General features: G+C 44.5%; 1 protein-coding gene across 5 annotated transcripts in view; it reads right to left on the bottom strand.

Annotated features, from left to right (window-relative positions):
* Nucleotides 1-1,299: 1,299 nt before the first annotated feature.
* tnk2b (tyrosine kinase, non-receptor, 2b) overlaps nucleotides 1,300-14,506 on the bottom strand; it is a 52,334-nt gene continuing 39,127 nt past the window's right edge. For 4 of the 5 annotated variants that reach the window (XM_086173023.1, XM_086173020.1, XM_086173024.1 and 1 more), the window contains exons 9-18: nucleotides 14,337-14,483; nucleotides 13,512-13,606; nucleotides 13,142-13,336; nucleotides 12,849-12,940; nucleotides 11,809-11,853; nucleotides 11,050-11,489; nucleotides 9,722-10,894; nucleotides 7,855-7,950; nucleotides 4,467-4,597; nucleotides 1,300-2,936 (exon numbers count right to left, since the gene is read on the bottom strand). In XM_086173023.1, coding sequence (XP_086029149.1) covers nucleotides 2,930-2,936; nucleotides 4,467-4,597; nucleotides 7,855-7,950; nucleotides 9,722-10,894; nucleotides 11,050-11,489; nucleotides 11,809-11,853; nucleotides 12,849-12,940; nucleotides 13,142-13,336; nucleotides 13,512-13,606; nucleotides 14,337-14,483 — 2,421 coding nt within the window. In that variant the 3' untranslated portion in view covers nucleotides 1,300-2,929. The remainder of the gene's footprint in view (nucleotides 2,937-4,466; nucleotides 4,598-7,854; nucleotides 7,951-9,721; nucleotides 10,895-11,049; nucleotides 11,490-11,808; nucleotides 11,854-12,848; nucleotides 12,941-13,141; nucleotides 13,337-13,511; nucleotides 13,607-14,336; nucleotides 14,484-14,506) is intronic. The other variant, XM_086173022.1, reaches the window with a different exon arrangement.

Genomic DNA, 14,506 nt, shown 5'->3' with positions numbered 1-14,506 from the left:
CCCCTCCGCCACCGTGAGCGCAGGATAAGTGGTATTAATGAATGAATGAACTGATAGGTTCCTAACTTTGTCATTTCTGTTTGAAAAAGAGTGAAAGTTCATTATTTTCCAGCTCAGATCCCACTAAAAGAAAACTGATGAATCATGGAAATATTCTTGGCGGGCCTACAGGCAGAGTCCAGCAAATTAACTCACTTAATGCATTAGGTAAACACACATCGTCTCTGTTAATACGAAACGGGACAAATACACCATTGAGGCAATTAACAATTTGTAGAGCCTGATTAGTTCAGCTTTCTCTTTCTTTTTAGATAATTAACATTTACCACTGTCAGAGTGAAACTGATGTTTGCAAACAATACAGGGTCCTATCCTGGCCCTTTGAATTGGATTCGGAGAAGTAACCTGAAGGTGGTGAAAGTGGAGGAAAAACAAAAAAGATTCATGACCAAGAGGAGAGGTAAAAATAATTAATTCTTTAGTAAAAAATACATTTATAAATTCGGCAGCATGAATACTCGTTTAACATTTCCATCAAACCCAGGTGGAGGAACAGCCACTGTTCGATAGGCAGTCCCAAAAAGAAAAAGAAAAGAAAAGAAAAAAACATGGCGGGAAGCAAGAAACATAATGGGAGAAAGTGTTGAACTGGACTCAGACATAAGAAATAAAAATAAAAAGAATAACATTTAATTACTTAAAAATGGAGACAGTTGGAAACAAATTTGGCAAAAAAAAAAAAAAAACAAATGAACAGTTTTCTAATATCAGTTTCAACACCACAACAGAAGGTCGCTTTGGGTCGATCACAACGCCACGAGGTTCACGTCAGTCCTTCTAACATCTACAGCAGCTCGGTGTAAAGACGAACAACACATTAACAGCTCCGACATTCCACCTGTCCCGCTTTGAATCGAACAAAAAAAAAAAAAACAGCATCGCCACGGAAACTACTTGTGCCTGACGGGTGTGCGAGGGGCGGCGTCCGTCCAACTTTTAAGGGAGGGCACTTGATCACGCTGAGAACACCATGAGAGGAGGGGCTTACGGCTTCTGCAGCCTTATTGCACACAGGAGAAACCCTAAGCAACGTCCCCAATCATAAGTACATTTGTCAATTCTTTTATATGTGAAATGTTTCCTCCACACATTTTCAATCTCATTTGAGATGCTCCAGAAGTCTGTGTCCGCGAACAGCTTTGTGCCAGATGTGACAATATTTTTTTTTTTTTTATGGACACACAGAGAAGGAGCCGTTAGGAGTTCTATTTTCATGGATGGCAGTGACGATTTTTTTTTATTTATTTTTCTTTTTTTTTTTCTTTTTTTTTTTTAAAAAGCATTTCTTTTTTAAAAAAAAAAAAAAAAAAGAAAAAGAAAAGAGCACATGCTGCGGGGATGTTGTTGACCGCATAAAAGTTGATTTTAAAGCCGTGGTGTCTGGAATGTCTTTTTATTTCGCTTTCTCTTTGAACACGGAGCGTGCGGGCCTGAATTCTCTGTTGACTGCCTCTCACACACACACACACACACACACACACACACACACACACACACGCACATTGACACTGAAAGCTGTGCTGATGCAGAAACAGCCACGTCCGACTCCTTTACGGGGTGAAATTATCCCCCCCTACTAAAAGCTGCTGACCAATAAAATACAGCAGTGGCTCTAAGTGATTATGATGGGGGTCAGATTTATGCCTGGGGCTAAATTGCACTACATCGCTGTTACTGGCTACAAACTCAGTCGAAGCGGATGCAGCAGCTTGGCAGGAGTTTTTTCACCGGGGGGGCCGGGGAAGGGACGGCAACGCAAAGTGCTTAGAGGCGAGGAATTTGGGAGAGTCGTCTGAGGAAGCAGGAGGCTCTGGGTCAATGCCTCCAATCCCCCCCTTTTTATCTTTTAAGGAGATTGTAGAAACAATTAAATCCTAAAAAGTGAAGGAAAATTTGCCAAGCCGTGAGGACGCTGTTGATTTGCAGAATATTCTATAGTGACATAAATTCATATTGAGTGGCCAGCATGATTTATCAGCTGACATCAGCCTGTCACACATAGATGGAGATTTTCTTTTTACAATATGTTATTATTTCAGCTAGAAAAGGACATTCGGCCCAAACATCAGTTCGGCCTTTATGTGCTGATAACAGCTTTGGCAGACGTTATCTCAATCGTAAATTGAAACCAACAATTCAATGCGTTGACACGTCGTTCATGATAAGTCAGACGTTAACATCTTATTTTCTAGATTTCCAAATAATCATGTCTCAATACGAATCCTCAATGTTACCCATGAGCGGTGACAAGTCAATGTACCATAAAAGTATCGGCTTGACTCGAGCTCTTAATCATTTTTCTACTCCCGAATATTGGTATCCTATCACCGCACATCAAAATCTGACTCAACGAAATACATTGAATTTGAATTCAAATGCGTCGTCACTATCCGCAGAAAGGCGGGAGCAGATTTGGCGGGCCGCACATTCGGGTTTTTTCTCTCCTAGCTTTCATAAGCTTAAAACAGCAGAAGGATCACGGCGCGTTACAGCAGTTGGTCAACAGAGGAAAAAAAATTTGGCAGTGATAACAAGGAGTCCGACAGAGTTTTGTAGCATCAAGAATCTGCGATTTTATGTGTGTGGAGGTGGTGGGGAGGCTGAGAGTTCTCCGATGTCGTTTCGTGATGATTATCTTTTTGGAAATTGAAAACTTCACACCAAAGTCACAACACGACCGAGCCCGTCTGGTATTTTGTGCTAGCTCAGTGAAAACAATGTGCTTAATTCTTCCCAAGTCAAATAACAGTCTCGTGATTGGACGTGCGGCGGAGGCGTCGGATGGGAGGTTTCCGGGATACGAGCCACCTGCTCCCATGTTTTCTCGAGGATGAAGTTCCAATCAGAGCTCGGCAGCTTGAGATTTCTGTCACCGTCTGCAAATATGAGGAAGATTTGAATTAGATAGGGGGGAATTGTGAGATGAAATGCTAAATCCTGAATTAATTACGAGAATATTTATGATGTCATCGGGGCTGAAAAATGAACACACGGCCGTTTTAGCGACGCTGATAAATCCTGTTTGACCGTATCAGCTCGGGTATGAAACCAATGAAACTGATCTCCATCTCCCCTGAGTGTATTCCACTCATAATGGGAAATCTTGGAAGCTCTTTTTCTTTTGATTTAATAATTTCTCGCTATTTTTGAGGTAAATCGGTGCAGATTTTAGGTAAGTTTTAGCTTTTTTTGAAGGTGATTGAAAACAGATTTTAAAGTAAAATTTAAGGTAATTGATTGTTTGTTGATGTTGTTTTTACTGCAATGTAATTATTATTATTGCTGTCAGTTTTTTTAGGGCTTGCAGTTATAATTGTCTTTATGATTGTTATTGCTGTTGTTTTTCATGATATCATTATTATCATCGTCATTAATTATCATTATTATGATTATTGCTAATCATAATAATAATAATAATAATAATGTTATCATTATTATTATTATTATTGTTATTATCATTATTATGGTTGCTGTTATTATTGCTGAATTGTATGACCATTTTTTCAACATTTTTAAACTGAGCAGTTGCTAATTTTCCATGTCATTTACAAATAAACAATGAAAAAAATAGAAATAATTCAAAAAAAAAAACAAAGAAAAAAAAGGGACCGATCTGAAAGTTGGTAATTAAATCAGGTATGACAATTTTAATTTAAGATAATCCACCATACAGGCACTGGACTATTCTAAAAATATCCTGATATACTGAGCTTCTGCTTTTAAAGCTGGATGTGTCAGAAAGGACTGCGGTGTTAAAAGGTAATACATTAATAGCTTTAATTTTATTTCTCAAAATTCTGAGGAGCAGCCAGAGTGCGAGGGCTAAATTTCCGGCTGGGTTTCACCCAGGACTCAGAGAAACTGCGATATCTCATGTTATCAGACTCCTGTCCGTCTCCTCGCTGTGCGCCCGCTGATAACTTTTCCAGTTCGCTTGCAGCAATTTATATTTTAAGGAGGGTCACGGAGCAGATTTTAATGATAAAGATGGACGCGATAAAACCGGCCTCACGTCGGGGGAGGCAGACGGGGCCGGGTCGCAGGTGGCCGGGGCGGAATCCTGCCAAACAACGTCCCGACGAAAAGTGTGACGCCCGGTGGGATTATATGGTGATCACGCAACATTTTCCAGCAGGTAGGAAAGAAATACAGACCCGAGGTTCCCGCTTGACCTACTTTCAGATCGGAGCTACTTCAAATATAAAGTTATGGATCATGACATCATTCGGATAATATGCGGACAAAGGGGCTTTGCAAAGTTTGTGGGGTTTCATTACAGATTGTATCGTAGCAGCCGGACTTGCCTAATACGAGTCATAGAGGTTTTTTTTTTTTTAATTTCATCTTGATAAGAAATAATTTTGAAACAGATTACGTGAAGAGGAGCCGTGACGACGCGGTCGTACCTCTGCCTGGCCGAGGAGCCGTAGTTATCCAGCATCTGAGTGCCGGCCACCTCCAGATTCCAGTCACACATCTCCAGCAGCTTCAGACACTCAGACCTGCTACTCAGACCCAGACAGAACAGCTGCTCCACCTGCAGCCAAACGCACGACAGAGTCAAAAACAGTCCGTACGAAAGGCAAGGATAGGACAGGCTCCTAGGTTTAGTCATTGCATAACTGCCTTTGGAAAAATCTAATCATTTAAGACCGAATTCCAGATGGTTAAATTGCTTTTTTTCCCCCCCTTCACCTTCTGAACTGCAACTATTAAGAAGCACTAAAGTGTTCTCCGGTGCCCTGCGCTCCAGACGTGCGCTGCGTGGCAGCCAACGGCGGATCCAGGACACAGATGCGTCTGACTAGACTAGAATACTTCTACCGCCGAGGGGACCGGATTCCTCCCCGAAGGCTCTTCGACGGCATGAAAAAAAGAAAAGCAATACATTCAGCGGCTTTCAATTGCTACCCATTTAATGTTACTGTAAATAAAAAAAAAGGTTAATTACAGAGAAGCACTCTGGGGCTGAACAGGAAGCTGCTGAAGTGGATCTCGGAGGTACTTGATTTTTCAATTTAATCGAGGTTTTATTTTGACTGACTGCAACCAGAAAGCTGCGCTTGTGCTAAATCGCCGGCATCAGTAACCAACCCACACGGGGCTGATTTAGGAAGCTTTGAATGCAGCCGCCGTCGACGTTATCTGTGTTTGTAATAAATTTCGTAAGCAGAAACAAGTTGAGGGAATATAAACTTTTACAGTTATTAAAAAAAAAAAAAGCAGGCACTGTTAGCCTGTTAGCGCTTCCGCCTCACAGTTCGATTCCTTCACATATAGAGTTTCTACGTTCTCCCCGTGTCTGCGTGGGTTTCCTCCAGATTCTCCGGCATCCTCCCGCATCTCAAAACCACGCAGGAGGTTCTTGGAGACCCAAAATGTCCCGGACATGTGAACGGCCTTTGGTTCTACAGGACTGTCTCGGAAAAATAGAATATCGTGATAAAGTTCTTTATCTTCTGTAATGCAATTAAAAAAACAAAAATGACTTTTTCATGATATTCTAATATTTTGAGATAAGATTTTTTGAGTTTTCTTAAGGTGTAAGCCATAATCGGCAATATTAAAATGATAAAAGGCTTGCGATATTTTAATGGATTTGTAATGAATCCAGAATATATGACGTTTTTGTGTTTGTAATTGCATTACGGAAGATAAAGAACTTTATCACAATATTCTAATTTTCTGAGACAAATGCCACTTTTCTAAAAGAAAAGTGAATGAGTGAAAGGCTGTACGTCTCTAAATGACATGGAAATGAGAGAGTGCACGGTTGCATGTCTCTACATAACATGTGAATGTTTGTATGTCTACACGATATGTAAATGAACGAGTGAACGGTCGTAAATCATGTAAAAGAGTGGTCGACTAGGACAAGCAGTTTGGTTAATGGATGAACGAATGAATGAAGAATCATAGTTTTTGTGCATCTTAGTTACGACACGGATAAAAACATTTTCTCTCGGTGAAAAGCTGAGATGCGATTCGAGCAAAAATTGAAGCGGCGCTCCGTGAAAGGTCCGACCCCTCTCTTCCTCCTCTTTTTCCTCGTCTCTATCAAGCTGCGACCGTCCAGAAACCGACGTCGGGGTCATAAAGCGCGAGGAAACGCTGGAGACACGGCCGGACGACGATGAAACACAACCTCCGGTGCCTCCATTTGAAAACAAACAGCTGTGACTGGAACTGCGAAGGCCAGCAGCCTCGGCAGGCCTTCATTGATTTAGTGTAAAGTAAATGAATTGACAAGTTTTTGCTCGCTCCAAAAAGAAAAATTCAGTTTTAGGGGAAGCGCAGTTGTATGGGCAGGCGTCACGTTGGAGTTTCAATTCCCAGCTGGTCCTGTATGCTAATGAAGTGTCCTTGGGAGAGACACCGAAACCCAAGCTGCTCATGATGGACTGGTTAACGCCGTGTACGTGCATGTGTGTGAACGTTATTTCTATGCCCAGCACATAGACAGCACCTTGTGGCACATTAAACACTTACTTTTCTACTTGTTATTATTTACTATGATCTGACAGTGTACATGACAGCGGGGGGACCACAATGCTCTATGGTGTAGCACAGGGATGGACAAAGTTTTTGGCTCAGGGGCCGCATTGACTTTTAAAATTTGACAGACGGGCCGGGTCACCACAAGATACGATACATATAAAAAAAAAAAAAAATCGCATTTGTTAACAGTACATATCAGACTCGTCTGACATTTGCTTTGAAAATAAAACCAGCTTGGTTTCGAAGGCTCTGACGTTATCTTGCGTTTCATGCACGAACCAGTTTCTCTGGTTTGATTATTTCAAATAGGAAATAATCTCCAGTTTGAGCTCCCACATTCATTGATCCAATCACTCACATCAAGTATGAATTCTTTACCAATCTTTGGTGGGCCGGATTAAAAAGACTAATGGGCCAGATTTGGCCCGCGGGCCGTAGTTTGCCCACCCCTAATCTAGAAACAGTGACAATGACGAAAAGACGGGAGGCAGAGCTGGAGGTCACAGAGATGAAGATGTTGAGGTTCTCTTTGGGAGTGACGAGGATGGATAGGATCAGGAATGCGTCCATCAGAGGGACGGCTCATGTTAGAGAAGGTCAGAGAAGCCAGAATGAGATTGCTGGTTGATGTACAGAGGAGGGATGGTGAATATATTGGTAGACCGATGCTGGAATTGCAGGTCTAGAGGAAAACCAAAGAGAAAATTTATGGACGTAGCGAGAGACGATATGAAGCAGAGGAGGATACAGAGAAAAGGGTTTGATGGAAGGTTGTAGTGACCCCTGAAGGGAAAAGCCAAAAGGAAAAGAAGAAGGTCTGACTAAAGAAAAATATTATCACACGAAAGAAAGTCCCAAAATTCTTCACCCAACGTTTCAAAATTTTCTGTGTATGTGTGTGTGTGTGTGTGTGTATGTCTAAGTATCTGGACAGTGCTAGCACGCACTTTTATTGAAATAATTTGTGGAACCAAGCTACATGCAACCAGAAGCGTTACCACATCAGGCCTCATCATCAGTGATCATCTGTGTTTGAACTACAGATAAAGCAAACGTGGCTTTTAATATGTGCACGCTTTTGTGTGTCTGTGTATGTGTGTGCGTGTGTGTGTATGTCTAAGTATCTGGACAGTGCTAGCACGCACTTTTATTGAAATCAAAAATCAGAAGTGTTACCACATCAGGCCTTGTCATCAGTGGCCTGTGTTTGAACAACAGATAAAGCAAACATGGCTTTTAATATGTGCACGCTTGTGTGTGTGTGTGCGTGTGTTAAAACACCTGAATCGCGCTCACCTTCAGGTAATGCACAGCTTTCTGAACATTCCAGTTGTGATTCTGGAGGGCGGCCTGGCACTCCTCTATGGTCACGCCATGAACCGCCTCCTGCACCTGGAACACAAAAATGGCAACACAAAGTCAACACATATTCAGACTTTACGGAAAAGCGTTTTTACCCTTATAGGATTCCATCTTGTCACCAAACCTTTCTACTAATCGCACTACTTTTACCGAGTTATCAATTTTCTCCAAGGCAAACCCGATGAGACAATAATTATATCTGCGTAAAGGGACCTTCAGGGGGATCGCTGCGGGAATTCATTTGTCTCACAGTATTTATCTTTTATTTATATCAGGGGGTTTTGCAGAAGTAGGTGTGGCGTCCTGGGGGGAGGAGGGTTCTACTTTACCTGAAGGGGCCTCAGCATATGAAAGAAAATTACATTTAGATTAGTCCCGATAAGGGCATTATATAGATCTGTAAACAGGTTGTTGCGAGATTAAGAAGAGTTCTGTAGTTTAATAGTTGATAAGAAATATAATCTACTCCCTCTGCCCTTAGTACTACAATGAATGCTACTGCAGACAGTGTAAAATTCACATTATTCGGCTGATAACCAATATTGGGCTTTTTTTTTAAGATTTTTTTCCCCTAAATGGACAAAAAATAGGTTCAGAAATAGGTTCTATTTATAATTATAATCAATAATAATGAATATTTTATTAATTCCTTCGCTGCATTGAACCAATCATGGATGAACCATGAGCAGTGGGACAGACTAGGAGGAGCCAGGAAGCGCTGCACACACACACACACACACACACACACACACACACACACACACAAAAAAAAAAAAAAAACACGCTAACAGACAAGGAAAAGCCAGTCAAAGTGGTAACAGGTGGGTAACGGTTAGTGTTCGAAAAATTCCTCACATAGATGTAAACCGTCCTATTTTGAAATTTGGTCATTTTGATTGACAAGTCTTGTCCCAGTATTATACATGTTAAATTATTTACTTTGTTGGCAGTGCAACAACAAGACAAGAGGAGCAACATATTGCGGTATCAATATTCTGTCCTCTTAAAAATCTGGTCCGTCCACATCGGCGCCATCAGATTTTCACAAATGTAAAAAAAATAAGGAAAGTCAGACGAGAGAACTTAATACGTCCTTGTTTTGGGTTTTTTTTTTTCACCATAGGGAGGAGGTAGGAGAGTGCAGGCCAAGTTTGCACACGACCGATATTCCAAACTGACCTTTCTCTTTGGACAATTAATCCACATCAATTTGTTAACAGTATGAAAATCAAATTAAGCCGTGAGACATTAATCATGATTTGTTTCCGATTTATTCCGTTCAACGAAAACAATTTTTCTTTTTCCTCTCTCCCTCAACACGCTCACAGACACATGCGCGTAATTGTCTAAATGGCCAATTCATAAAAATTACCCTCTGTTGCCCTCTTGTGATAAATGTACAATCACTTCCCTGGCTTGTACTTGCCAATCTTTATTTCTTTTTATTTCTAAAGTTACATTTAAAAGACACATGGGAGTCTACTCCTCCAAAACAAATGGTTCGCCAACGGGGAAAGGCGTCGAATGAGCGCCAGACGCTATTACATCACATTTAAAGCATTCTCATTACCTCCCGGCCCGAACTGAAATAGGATACTGAAATATCTCGGGTCCTATATAACGACAGAAGCTCATTCAAGTCATATTTTGGGTAATTTACAAAAAAAAAAAGAAAATATGAGGGACACATTTTTTGAGGACGTTGTGAAACGATGGGTCAACGAAAAGGAAATATAACCACGAACAAAGCATTTAGTAATAAATCAGTCATCGCTTTTAATGAACATCAGCGTGACCTTACTGTTTTGACTCTTTCAGCGGAGGTCGCCTCTCCGTCCGGCCTGGTGCAAACAGCCGGACCCGCAGGTGCCGTCGGTCCGTCCGAGCAGACGCGGGGGAGACTGACCGACGTCTTCATCCCTGATCGTGTCCCGCCGAGACCGCTGTTGTTATTGGAGGAGGAATTAGCCTTCAGCTCTCCTTGCTGGACGAGCCCCTGGCCGTGACCGTGTCCCTGTAGCGCCTGGCTGCTGACAACCATGGGTCTGACGGTGGCGGTGTTCGCCTGCCGCACGTGCCTGTCCTCCGTCGGATTCTCCGCCTCCCTGAAGAAACGGTCGTAGCGATCCAGGTACGGCGGCCTCTCCGGCAGAAGGTAATAGTGGGTGTTGCTGACTTTGCGTCCGTCTCGGACGATGGGCAGGATGCAGGGGCCCTTGCTGCCCTGGTCCTTCCCCTGGGCCTGGATCACTTTGGGTGCGGCGTATTTGGGATCGGAGGCGAAGCTGTGCGTGGTGGGCATGAGTTTACCTGGCGAGGTGGAGAGGTAGGAGCCGTAGGTGTGTGAGGAGGGGCAGGACGTATGGGGAACCTGCATGGCAGGGGGGCTGACGGAGTAGATCCTCTGCTGGGGGGAGCCCACCGCCAGGCCCATCGGACTCGGAGTCCTGGAGCCCGGTTGGGAAAAAGGATCCCTCGGAGGGATCTGAGGGGGTCGGTCTTGGCCGGAAACGTCCTCGGTGGCGTCGGCCGGCGTGGGCGACAGAGAGAGGTCTCTCGACCAGCGCGTGGACGAGTAGTCGCCCCTTTTAATGGGTCGAGGGGGAATGGGAACACGGGGAGGGATCTGGGGTTTGTCCTCGTTTGAGGACGGGGATCCGTCTTGGGGCGTCTGAGCAGACGTGGCTGCGTTCTGCGGCGGGGAGTCGGAGCAAACGCCGCCCGCCGCGGGCACGTTGAGCCTCCTCATGCACTCTTTCTGCAGCTCTTGAAATATCTCCGCAGACTGCGAGAAAGAGGTAGCCGGACCCTGGCCGTGCCGGCAGGGGAGGAAGAGGTTGTCCTCCAGGCCCGGTTTTTCCGGACCCCCGGAGGACAAACCCCGGCCCTCCGCCCCGCGTCCGTCCCGGTCCGGAGTCGGTACATCTCTCTGCTCCTCGTCCTGCTGCTGCTCGGCGCTGTTAATGGAGCTCACCTTTTGTGGAGAGAGAAGATCGACATCTTATATCCGATTTGAAAACCCTACCGGTTCATATTTTCCGCTTTTGTTTCTATTTTATCGACTTATTTTGCCTCAGAGAACAAGGTTCTGATCATTTGAAACAAATTCTCTCGCCTCCTGCCATATACCTCCATGTCGTCTTCATCCTGAGCGACGTCGTCGTACGCCGGAGGCGGGGGCAACGGCCGAGCGTCCCAGTCCACTACGGGCGTGGGGTGAAGGGGGCGGGGCAGAGACCGAGACGGACTCTGGGGCGGCGTGCGGTCCAGGATGTTGTCGGCTTCCAAAATCAACTTCGCCAGCGACAGGACCGGAACCTCGACCACGGGGGAAGGCGTGGGCGTGGGAGTGGGCGGGGCGAACTCCTCCCCGAAGTCAATAAGGGACACCTCGCTGTTGGGGCAGTGGGCCGAGCCCAGGCTCCGGCTTCCCGCCTGTTTGGAAGCGGAGACCCGGGCGGCGGGTTTCAGTTTGAGGCCTTTGACCGAACCCGTTTTCCGAAGCGACAGTTTTCTCAGTCCCGAAGACGTCTGCTCCTCGTCTTCATTTACCGAGTCATAGGAAGGCTCTGGAACGAAGGGGGGAAAAAAAAAAAAAAGTAAGGGAGGGGATGACAAGATCAGATTTCAAACGCACTCCCAAATAGATTGTACGTCACAGCAAGGACACCGCAGGCCAATTAGAGGGACACGTGGTCGGAAAGATGAAGACACAAAGGGAATAGGAAATAAAAAAGCAAGAGGCCGACTCACTGCATAAGAAAAAAAAAAAAAACAAGCAAACAAGCAAGAACAATACGGGGGATGTACCTTTGAGGAGCGGAGCTAGGAGGGAACAGAGAGGGCAGGAGCAATGGGTGAGGAGCTGCTGAGAGAAACCAGACTTACTCTTGATTAACACCGCTGGCTGAGGAGGGCGGGGAGGAGGCTCCTCTGGAAAAATCAAATCAAATACAGCCGTCGCAGAGGAATAGAAGAAACAGAAAAGGAAAGAGAGAGAGAGAGAGAGAGAGAGAAAAGCATGACACCAAGCAAAGAAATAAAGATTATAAGAAAAAAAAAAAAAGGGGCGGTGGGAGGGAAGGTAAAGGTCAAACCCAAAGCTTTTCAAGTTAGTTTCAAGAAGAAAAACAAGAACATCAAGATGCCCGCTGGCATCGCAGCAGATATTCGTTTTCGGACGGAAATAGGAAGAGCAAAGCCAACAGGCACGTCGGCGTTAAAATGTCGTTTTAACTTATGTTGTCTCCGAAGAGCAGCAGGTTTTACACCCCCGGGTAGAAGCCGGCTTTTTCCGTCCCGTCCGGCGAACGCGCGTCTTCTACGTCTCCGGTCTGCATCGACCCCCCCGAGGGGGGAAATTAATCCGGCTTCTCGGCTGTCACCTACTGTCGCGGTTAGCGTTCTGTCAGGTTCTGAGGGGACGTGTTTTCTTGGTTTTCAGGAAAAGATACTGAAACTGTCGACCTAAAACCATGCGAAGCTGCAGATGGGCGATAAATATCGATTGCGAGTTTACCCTTATAGCGAATATCCTGGCTATTTTGGAGCATTATAAATGGACAGTCTAAAACTTTCTTTTAGAGAAGTGGCATTTGTAAATGATCAGAAAAGTACCGTCATTCTCGAAAGTAAAGCACTTTGCCGCGATCGGACGAATCGTTTTCGCAGTGATCGTACGATTTTAGCCACTTTTCTACTTTTCATTCTTTCATTCACTTACTCCCAAGGAGGTTGGAGCCTAAGAGTCGGGGATCGACCGTTCAGAAAAGCTCGAACCAAGAACCTTCTTTCTACGAGGCGGAAGCGCGAACCACCGCAACATCCTAGACTATTTTTTCATCCCTCGGCTCATCGACCCATATAAGAAGACGGCAACGGTTGAATTCCCGGCGAATCTCGGCATTCCCTTTCGATTCGTGACTCACTTTTAGCTCGTCCCGGGAGCTGAGTGGGCCGGGCGGCACTTAGGTCTAAACCAAGAACATCAGGAGGATCCATGGGATTCCCGAGGTAGAGACTGAAAGAGGGGGGGAGAGACATATTATGAGACGAAAGCTGGAAGTCTGCAGGCGAGAAACGTCAATAAATGAATTGCTACGCGCTACCGCCATCTACTGGTGAAGGTGTTTAACGAGGCGACGGCGATGCTTTTCGAGAACACTTGTCCACCGATGAGATATTTATTCTGAATTTGAAACTGAAACGTAAAAGTCTTTACTCATCAATCCTGTCGGGGAAACCCCAGCAGCGGTGGGGGTTGGAGTCGCCGTGCCCCGTGTGGATGAAGCTGTTCTTGAGCGGCCGGCTGATGTCGTGAGCCGACAGACCCGCCACCGCCGTCACCACGTTCCGGGGAAACTGCCCGACTTTGAGGGTTCGTTTGTTTTGGCCTCTCCACCAGTAGTTCTCGGCCCTGAGTGGAAACACACCAATTTTTTTTTTTTTTAGTACTTCCGGTTTTGAATGTATATTTCCATGAAGTCCACACGGGGAAGAGCTGTTATCGATAAAAATCGCTCTTTTACGACTCCTGTGTTGTAAATGAGGCCGAAATGATTTTTGAAACAAACAATTCTTTTAACACCCACCTGCCTTCTATGATGGTGATGACATCATTAACCTGAATTAAGAGTTTGTCGGGCTCGTCGAAGTCCTGCAGAGCGCACATGTCTGTTGGCATGGTCTGAAAAACACGGATTACAATTATCCCAGGGGTTCTCAGGTTAAAATTTCCTTAAAGATAAATTGTAATGGCAAGTGCAAAGACTGCTGCAGTTCATACTTGTTGCCACCGAGTGGCGCCAAACCCCAATTTGTGTAAAACGGAATTTGGAATTTAATGGATGGAATTTAAATGAATAAATAACACCCCAACAATGATTTTCATGACAAAGCAGAGGCAAAACCAAAACTATAAATTCACTTGTGTTACTACACTGCTCAAAAAAATAAAGGGAACACTTAAAACACACATCCTAGATCTAAATGAATGAAATATTCTTATGAAATACTTTGCTCTTTACACAGTTGAATGTGCTGACAACAAAATCACACAAAAATGATCAATGGTATCAACCCATGGAGGTCTGGATTAGGAATCACACTCAAAATTAAAGTGTGAAAACAAACTCCAGGCTGATCCAACTTTGATGTAATGTCCTTAAAACAAGCAAAATGAATCTGTGTTGCTTCCTGAGTGGACACTATGATTTCACAGAAGTGTGATTGACTTGGAGTCACATTGTGTTGTTCAAGTGTTCCCTTTATTTCTTTGAGCAGTATATATAATCTGAGAGCATGATAAGCGGATATTGCTTATGAGCTTGTATGTTACTGTTTTATATAAAGGGGTGGCCTTTCACCCTCCTAGGAAGCCAAGAGAAACCCCATGAGGACGGGCAGGTGTGCTGTACCTCCAGCAGGAACTCTTGCAGGGCGACAAACGTCGGCCTGTCGTCCGGTTTCTGAGCCCAGCACTGCAGCATGACGTTGTAGATATCCTGCGGACAGTCCTCCGGCTTCAGTAGACGCTCACCCTCTTTATCAATCTTATGCAGGATCTGGGATTTAAAAACAAAACAAG

Source organism: Fistularia commersonii, chromosome 25, assembly GCF_037954325.1.
Source record: "Fistularia commersonii isolate RoL2024-O1a breed Wild chromosome 25, RoL_Fcom_v1.0, whole genome shotgun sequence".
In the NCBI taxonomy this organism is placed as follows: Eukaryota; Metazoa; Chordata; class Actinopteri; order Syngnathiformes; family Fistulariidae; genus Fistularia; species Fistularia commersonii.
The sequence above is the reverse complement of the archived record's forward strand: the minus strand, read 5'-3'. Positions and strand labels throughout refer to the sequence as shown.